The 9,738-nt window shown below is 47.6% G+C and overlaps 1 protein-coding gene across 1 annotated transcript in view; it reads right to left on the bottom strand.

Annotated features, from left to right (window-relative positions):
• The window catches only part of SYNGR3 (synaptogyrin 3), a 28,617-nt gene extending 19,133 nt beyond the window's left edge, over window positions 1-9,484 (bottom strand). The window contains exon 1 of the mRNA XM_053365677.1: window positions 9,174-9,484. Coding sequence (XP_053221652.1) covers window positions 9,174-9,272 — 99 coding nt within the window. The 5' untranslated portion in view covers window positions 9,273-9,484. The remainder of the gene's footprint in view (window positions 1-9,173) is intronic.
• Window positions 9,485-9,738: the final 254 nt, after the last annotated feature.

A 9,738-nucleotide genomic window follows, 5' to 3' on the forward strand; every position in this document is an offset into this window, starting at 1 on the left:
CATCCTAACATGGTAACATGATCCAAATCATGTTCAATAAGAAGCACATGAGCATATTAATATAACTCACTTATCCACTTTTAAGTTACAAAATCTAGGAAGCAGCTGAAAATATTTAAAGAGGCACAAGAGATAAATTTTCTGTGCCAAGATGACCACATGAGAACTTTTAATGGCACATGAACACAGTGGGGCGGGTGCTCTGTCCATCCAGGAATCTGCAAAGCCTATTTTTTATCCTAAATTCTGCATTAAAAAACAACAAACAAAAAAACAACCTGTGTAAGTAGTTCTGATATTCTAAGACAAAAATATTGCATTTTCTAGGATGAATCACTTTCCATTGGAATTTTAACTATTCTGGGGAGAACTTGGCCACAATCACAGGACACATTTAAAGCACTATGATACCACTTTCAACAGCCATAACGACTCAAAGAATTCTGGGAGCTGTAGTTTGTTAAGGGTGCAGAGTTGTTAGCTGCTCCTTCCTCAATTCCTTTCCACAAGCTACAAATCCCAGAGTTCCCTGCAAAGAAGGATTGATTGTTAAACCACTCTAGAAATTGTAGCTCTAGGAGGGAAATTAGGGGCTTCCTAACAACTCTTGGTACCCTTAAAAAACTGCAACTCCCAGGATTCTTTGGGTGAAGAGGAGACTGTGCACCTCAGTGTTTTCAATGTAGGGTGTGAATGTGGCCTTAGTAGGAACAATTCATGTTATGTCAGCGGCTGCTGCACGTGATCTGTGGCAGTAGGGATCATTAGGAAAGGTGTTAAAACACCCTATGAGCAAATCAGGAAGAATAGTCATTAAACTACTATCAGCAGGTGAGGCTATTGGGGTGCTGACACCAGGGGCTGCCTGGTTTTTTCTGACCAGCAACAGGGCCTTTTCAGTAGTGGTTCCCAGGTTGCAGAATGCCCTCCCTAGTGATGCACACCTGTCTCCATCATTATTCACTTTCAGGAGGAGTTTGAAAACATTCTGGTTTACTCAGGAATTTGGTGGCAGCTGAAGAATGCTGTTCCTGTCAACCTCAAAATCACTGCGTGGTATAATGTCTTTACAATGGTACCTCGGTTTAAGAACAGTCCTGTTTACGAACGCTTCGGTTTAAGAATGGACTTCCGGAACGGATTAAGTTTGTAAACCGAGAGACCACTGTACTTGTAATTGCTTATTGATTTATTTTTCTTAACCTTTACATTTTTCAATTAAAAAAAATGCTTTTGAAAGTAATTGTAACTCCTTTCTAACTGCAACTGCTTTTAGATGTTTTAAACTGTAATTGTTGCTGGAATGCTTTATTCTGTTTTAGAACGTTCCTGCTTTGTTTTCAAATTGCCTATCCGTTTGCCACCCTGAGTTCCTTGGGGGTGGGATATAAATTCAATAAATAAAATAGATAAATAAATAACACCCCATGAGCAAATTGGAACACCTTCCTGCAATCAAATCAGCAGAAACGCTCAGTAAAACTAGAGGCAACTCTGAGCCTCCATGTAAGTTTTCTACGAATGCATCAGGAACTCAATAAGCCAGTCATCTGGAAGAGCTCTAGGGAAGGCAGAGCTACTTCCTAGAGGACTGTGCTGCCTGTACTTGCTCCTCTTTCTCAGTCTGCAAAATAGCAAAACAAACCAAAGCTGACAAAGTCATCCTAATGGTTCACTGCTAGAAAAATTCAACCCTGGCTTCCTCAAGTGCAAAGCCAGTCCCTCAACCAGGCACACACAAATCCAATTTGCAGACACCTCATAGGAAACTCTGCCTTATCCTGAGCCAAACCACTGGTCCAGCTAGCTCAGTGTTGTCTGCACTGACTGGCAGCAGCCCTGCAGGTTTCAGACTGGAATCATTCCTAGCCCTACCTGGATATCTTAGGGATCGAACCTAGGGCCTTCTACATGCACAGCAGATGCTCTGTCACTTCTCCAAGTTCCTCAGGTGCCCTTCCTTCAATGCCTCATTTCCCCCCATCCTGCGCTATTCCCTCATTCTCTCTCTCTCTCAAATGTGTTCCCACAACCCACTTGATTTCCACCCATTTTCTAACCTGCATCACAAGCAAAGACGACGACTAGATGCTTATTCCTTTAAAATCAAAGCTCTCAGCAGTTCAAATACGTGCTCCCGATTCAAGGCACAATTCAGGATGGAAAAACTTTGCTTGGATATAAGGCACTGATGCGGATTGGAAACAACAGTTTCCCACCCCTCTCTCCTCAAAATGGAGGAGAAAAGGGAAATGGTTTTCTGCTACTCCAGAGGGTAAGACCCAAACCAACGGATTCGAAGGACAAGAAAGGAGGTTCTGACTAAACACCAGGAAGAAATTTCTGAGGGTTAGGAGCCGCTCAACAGTGGAACAGACTCCCTAGGAAGGTGGTGGACTCTCCTTCCTTGGAGGCTTTTGAACATAAATTGGATGGTCATTTGTGAGGGATGTTTTTTAGCTGCGATTCCTGCATTGCAGCGGTTTGGGCTAAATGACCCTTTGGGGTCCCTTCCAACTCTGCAGCACCATGATTCTATGACAATGTGGCTGGCTGGTGTAGATGCCTGGTTCTGCTGCCCATCTGTTCAAGCTCCAGCCCTGCTTCTCCCCACCCCCAGCCCGCCGCCCCCACCACCTAGAAACATCTTGTACTGAACACAACCCCCAGGGAGATAAAAACACCCTCAATGATACTTAAAACGCAAAACAAACTCGCACAGACAGCAGCAGGGGAAGGAAAAGCAATTCTCGTAATGGGTGGAACTGTCTGCTTTTCTTTATCGTCAAGTATCAGAGGACAAATAAGGGAGCAACTCCCCGCCTGGCCAGGCCCCTCGGTGGCTGCCCGTTATTTGCTGCTGGTTGGCAGAGAAAGGTGCCAGTCCTAAGAACATATGAGGCTGCTGGATCATGACAAAGGCCCATCTACTCCAGCAACCTCTTTTCACAGTGGCCAACCAGATGCCCGAGGGAAGCATGCAAGTAGGACCTGAGCATTCTTCCCTCCTGCCATTTCCAGCAACTGGTATTCAGAAGCATGGCTGCCTTTGACAAGGGAGGGAGAGCAAGCCATAGGAACATCAGAAGAGCCCTGCAGTGCTGGATCAGGCCAAAGTGGGAAACAGCTAGTCCAGGAACCTGTTCCCATGGTGGCCAGCTAGATGTGTGACAAACCCACAAGCAAGATTGAAGCACAAGAGCCCTCTCCCCCCTCCTGTGGATTCCAGCAACTGGGATTCAGGAGTGTTGCTATCATGGCCAGTAGCTGTCAATGACCACCTCCTCCATCTTTTAAAGCCATCTTGGTATGTGGCCATCACTGCCTCCTGTAGAAGGGAGTTCCATAAGTTAACTATGCGCTGCCTGAATAAGGGCTTTCTTTTATCTGAGCTGAGGGACGCAGGTGGCGCTGTGGTCTAAACCACTGAGCCTCTTGGGCTTGCTGATCAGAAGGTTGGCGGTACGAATCCCCGTGACGGGGTGAGCTCCCGTTGCTCGGTCCCAGCTCCTGCCAACCTAGCAGTTCGAAAGCACGCCAAAAATGCAAATAGATAAATAGGTACCGCTCCGGCGGGAAGGTAAATGGCGTTTCCGTGCGCTGCTCTGGTTTCGCCAGAAGCGGCTTAGTCACGCTGGCCACATGATCCAGAAAAACTGCGGACAAACGTTGGCTCCCTCAGCCTGTAAAACGAGATGAGCACCACAACCCCAGAGTCGTCTGCGACTGGACTTAATTGTCAGGGGTCCTTTACCTTTACCATTTTTTATCTGTGCTGAATCTTCCAACGTTCAGCTTCATTGGATACCCACATATTCCAGTGTTAGGAGAGAAGGAAAAAAACGTTTATCAATCCACCTTCTCCACGCTGTGCACAAAGCTTGGTGGTTAGACTACGGATGTGTTCACATGACTGCCTTTGAGCATAGATAAGTTGGGGGGGGCATTGTGCGTTTCACAGCTCCCTCAGCCCAGACGTTCACATCAGCACAGCTTCATTAGTGTTAGATTCATTTGAACACAGAGCGGGGGCTGTTCACACCTTGGCTGGAGATTAGAAATAAATTAAGGTCTCTTAATAGGTGTGAAACTAGTTTGAGAAACAATAATCAAATAGTAGTATTTCATAATGAAGTACAGGGCACGTATGCATTCTGGATAATGTCAGGTGAACAAGGATGGAAAAAACAGCTCTGGAAACACGGTAAGTACATAACGTAAAGTGAGTGTGGCCACAGCCTGAGAATTCATACCGATTTCACAGAATTGTAGAGTTGGGAAGGGACCCAAAGGGTCATTTAGCCCAACCCCTGTCATGCAGAAATCCCAGATTCGTTTGCAGGGTAGCTGTATGACAATCAACATTGTCTAATTTCCCAGCAAACATTGTGGTGCCATCCAAATTCTGCAAAGCAAAAAACCAAGGTTCGTAAGCTAACAACAAACCATGGCTTCACATCACAGTTTGTTGTTAGCAGACAAACCATAGCTCAGCGACTGAGAAGGGTTTGCACATAACACAAACCCAGTGTTTCTCAATCTTGGGTCCCCAGCTATTGCTGGACTACAACTCCCATCATCCTTAGCTAGCAGGGCCAGTAGTTGGGGTGATGGGAGTTGAAGTCCAACAACAGCAGGGGTCTGAAGTTTGAGAGACTTTGCACTAACCATGACTCTAACAAACGTGTACGGAAACCTGGAGAGCCAAAGATTGGAAAAATGAGAGAGAAAAACAAAACAGAGAGATTCACCCCTCCATACTACTGGCGGTATGAAGTACCATGCAAAAGGATACTGAGAGGTCAGGGGGTGGACAAGCAGTAGCAGAGAGGGCCAGATTCTATGGGTGCTATCCCACTAAGTCATAGAACAGACAGATTAATATCACCAGCCTCAAGATATCTGATTTCAATGATTTCACTGGGTCTGCTCCGAGTACAACTAACATTTGGTATCACCCCCTATGTATCAAACACCCATATCAATGTCTGACTAGAGTTCACGTGGTTTTAACCACATTGCTTCCTCCAGTCATGTAAAACAAGGCCATACTTGTATTTTATTTCCGTTGGTAAAAAGCCCCCTTCTTCTTTTTTTCTAAGTGAAAGGTTTATTTTCACATTGCAAACCAGGACTGCAAGGAAAAGCAGAATGCAAACTGTCACTACAAAGCAAACTGGGTTGGAATGAGGAAACATCCCAGGACTTTCCAGCTCTTATGAGATTTCAGGAAGCCTCGCTATATCGAAAGAACAACATGTTCATTCTCTCCAATGAAAGTGAAACCCATTAGTGGTTTAAGCTAATGCTCAGGGAAGACAGTTATTGCTCCAAGGCAGGGTCTGAAGATCTCAACCTCCTATCCAAAAACATGGAGAAAAGCACCCAGGGATGATTTCACTGCAACCCTGACACAAAATTACAGCAAAGTCCTTCTGGGACTCCCTTGGGTGGCTTAACCTGTTGCCCTCTGGACATTGTTGGGACTGCAATTCCCAGCAGCCCACATTGCCAGCGATCAGAGATGATGGGAGCTGTAGTCCAGCCAACATATGGAGGCCCACAGGTTAGCAACCCCTCTTTGAGGACATCAGCCACATTGGCACTATACATATAAAGCACTACTGTGCAGTCACTTTGAACAGTCATGGCTTCCCACAAAGAATTCTGGGAGCTGTAGTTTGCTAAGAGCTGTTAGGGGAACTCTATATTCCCTTCACAGAGCTCTAGTTCCCAGATTTGGGAAGAGAAATCAATTGTTAAACCACTTTGGGAACTGTAGCTGCCGGAGGGGAATAGGAGCCTCCTTCAGCTCTCACTTCCACACACTATATCTGCATAAATGAGTGAGTAAATGTCTTGGAGCAATCTTTGTCAGCCTCATGCCCCCCCACCAGATGTTTTGGACTGAAATTCCCACCAGCTCCATTCAGCATGGCCATTTGAGGCTACAACTCCCATCAGCACATATGCTTTGCATGTAGAGCATCCCAGCTTCCATCTCTGGCAGGTAGGGCTAAGAGGGCATCATGCCGAGCTGCTGCCAGTCAGTGTAGACAATACACTAGACGGACCAATGGTCTGACTTGGTATCAAAGCAGCTTCCTGTGTTCCTATCTGGAGGGCACCAGTTTCCAGAAGGGTTTCTGAAAGGATTATGAATCTGTGTTAAGTGATATTATGAACATTTCCATGCACTGATGTGTGTCAAGGATTTCCTGAAAGAGACTGCAGTCAAGGAGGTGATTCATGTTTTTCCCCGTGTAACAATGTAGAGAGATAGCTATATATACCTGCCAACACTTAGTGCATCTGATGAAGGTGATGCCACAAAAGCTCAGACCATAATAAACCATTTTTAGTCTTTAAGGTGCCACAAGCTTATTTTTTGCTGCTACGGACTAATTTGGCTACCTAGCTGGAAATCAGGCTAACGTAGATACCTAGGGAAGGCATTCTGGGGATGCTCATATGGTAGTTTCAATGTTTATTATTGTCTTACATGGGCAACGGCTTCCTCCAGATCAGTGTTTGCCAATCTGGTGTCTTCCAGATGTTTGGGCCTTTGGCTGCCATCAGTGCCAGTACCATAAGGCCGTGTCGTCTGGGGGTGATGGGAGTTGTAGTCCAAAATGTCTGGAGAGTGCCAGCTTGGCAAAGGCTGCCAGATGCCAGAAACCTCCTTGTTTAGGTGGATGTTTGCTCTATTGGTTTTTTATTTTATCTGTTGTGTTTGTCTCTGATTTTATTAAATTGCTGTTGCTTGATTTGGAATTCCACTGCATTTTCGGGTTGGATTGTTGTTAACTGCCCTGAGTGGGGTGTTGCGCACCAGGAGAGCAGAATCTAAAAAAAATCCCCATCTACATAAATGATAAATAAATCTAATTCTGTAGTACTGATGGGTCCTAAATCGCGAGAATCATAATTCAATAGGCTATAGAGTGAAACACCCCATACAGAAGGTACTCAATAGCCACCTACAAAGTTATGAATATCATAAACTCTTCTAGCCATAGTCAGTCTGTTCTACTCCTCCGCATTGGGGGCAGAGGAGGGAGCAAGAAGACAGCACCCTTGAGCAGTACCAAAGCTAGTTACACAGAGGCCTGATCACCTCCATATTCCTTTGAAAGGGGCTGCCCCTGCTGCTGCCTGTCCATCAAGGCCTAGCTTTCTGGGGTCAGGTGGCTGCTTCCAGTGAGATCTCGCAAAACTCTGGTAGCAGTGGCAGGGGTGGGCCATGGGATTCTCCTGCCTTAGGCAGCTGCCTCAGTCCACCACACACAAGCAGGCTGTAGCTGTAGCTCAGTGGCTGAGCATCTGCTTTGCTTGCAGAAGGTCCCCGGTTCAATCCCAGTGGCATCTCCAGGTATAGCTTTGATAGACACCCTGTTGGAAACCCTGGACAGAAGCTGATGGTCAATCTAGGCAATGCTTCCTGTGTTGTTATTCAAATCAGCCCTTTATTCAGACCAAGAGGACTGGAAACTTTACTTTTGGGGGAAAGGACTACTGATCAGTAGTTGCATACAGAAACATCAGTGGTAGAGCACTTGCTCTGCATGCAGAAAATTCAATCTCCAGCATCCCTGGGTATGTCTAGGTAATTTTTATTTTTTTCTATATTCAGCTTTTTCTCCAAGGAGCTCCAGGTGGTGTAAATGCTTATCTCCCTCCTAATCTAATCCTCACAACAACCCTGCAAAGTAGGCTAAGCTGAGAGTCAGCAACTGCCCCAAAATCACCAAGTGAGCTTCATGGCCGAGTGGGGATCCAAACCCAGGTCTCCCAGGTCCTAGTCCAACACTCTGACCACTATGCCATGGTGGCTCTCTAGTCTGAAACCCCCAGAGAGCTTCTGCTGGTTAGAGTAGACAATACTGAGCTCAAAGAGTTAACCTCAATGTAGGGCGGTTTCCTATCTTACATTTAATCAATTGTGAGCAGCAGAGTCAAGGTGGCACTGAGAACCCTCCAAAAGCCCGACAAGGCCCCTGATATTATAATACCAACAAAATAACAACACACCCATTGTATACACACATACATGAAAAAATGAGAGCGTCGTTGCCTTCCACACCACCAAGCCACAAGGCTCAGCCACAGCAAAAAGGGGCTGTGAGCAAGAGATGATTCTGCCCCTCCTTTGAACCGAGCCCATCTTGCTGTCGCCTTTCAGGAGAGGAGCCAGAACGGTCACCCAGCAGCCATCAAAGTGGGCAGCCGTGGTGCTGCTGCCATCATCTCTTGCTTCCAAGAAGGAAGAGAGAGAAAAAGAAAGACAAACACAGCAGAAGGAAGCGTGACATCATTCCACACCCATCCCTCCAACAAGGGGAGGCCTTGCAGGTGGATTCAGCCATGCTTGCTTTTTTTCAACCAAGGCAGGGGGTGGGGGTGGGGGGAGAGAGAGAAAATGTCTAATGGCAGAACGGTTTTTCAGTCCCAAAGACTCACTCACTCTCTCTCTCTCTCTCTCTCTCTCTCTCTCTCTCTCTCTCACACACACACACACACACACACACACTCGGCTATGGGTTTCAGATCCAGAAAAGAGCAGAGAGAGAAGTCTATCCACACCTTCTGTTGCAAAGTCAGGTAGCAAAAGAGCAGATTCGCAGCATGGGGAGGGGGTAGATCTATATCTCCTAGAGGGGCTGTAAAGAGACAACCTGACCAGAGCGGGAGGGGGGGGCGGGTAGGAGAAAATTAGGTGGGGAAGCAGACTTTTCCTTCAAGGCACACATGCATTCCCCCCTCCCTCCCCTGCTGTGTGTGTGTGTAGGGGTGTGTGTGAATTAATGACATTTAAAGAGGTGGGGATTCTTTAGGCACTCCAGAAATAAACCGAGAAGCTGCCATACCACACCACCATTAACCCACAAACACGCCAGACGATGCAGAGTCATCTTTCTTCTCTTCAAACCGACACGCCAAAAATAAAAAGGTCATTCCTCCCACCGCACCTGAGCGTTGCCCGCGCCCCTCCCTCCCTTCTCCTGCATGCACAATGTCTGCAACATAAAAATAATAAATTGGAATAACACCCCCCCCTAATATGGTGGAGCAGACGACGCCAAGGCTTGTTGACCTTTGGAGGGCTCTGAAAGGCCACGCGAGGCGTGGGTCTAGTGGCGAAGGGAGGGGGTGGCTTGGGGTGCGAGGCTTACCCCCGAAATGATCCTCAGGATCGTCTGTGGCCGCCGGAGGAACTCCAAGGGATCCACCGCCGCGCCTGCCCTGCCGGCTCCAAAGGAGGCTCCTTCCATGATTCCTCTCTGCGGATCCCTCTCCTCGCTCGCGCGCCCTCCTTTCGCTTCCAAGCGGAGAAGAGAACAGAAAGGGAAAGCAGCGGCGGCGGCGCCTGCCTGGGGGGCGAGCGGGCGGGCGGGCGGGCGGCGGCAGAGGCTGGCAGGCAGCAAAGCGAGCCAGGCAGCAGGCGCGGGCGGGCGGAGACCTGGGAAGCTCGCGCCACCACCTGCCCGCTCGCCTGTCCGGGTTCAGCTTCTCAGCGCGCGCAGGCTTCGCTCCTGCTGCAGCGACCAACCTAGTGGGTGGGGTGGGTGTGGGTGTTGGGGCGGGAGGGGGGAAGCGATCATAATAATAGGTGGGGTGGGGTTGGGGGTTGGAAAGGTAATCAGAATATTAGGAGGGGAGGGGGGGTAATCATAATATTTAAACGGGAAGCCCTGCAACAGAAACAACAGTAGCATCTTCAGGGGGTTGTGGCATCAG

The sequence above is a fragment of the Podarcis raffonei genome, chromosome 14 (assembly GCF_027172205.1).
Source record: "Podarcis raffonei isolate rPodRaf1 chromosome 14, rPodRaf1.pri, whole genome shotgun sequence".
NCBI classification, from domain to species: Eukaryota; Metazoa; Chordata; class Lepidosauria; order Squamata; family Lacertidae; genus Podarcis; species Podarcis raffonei.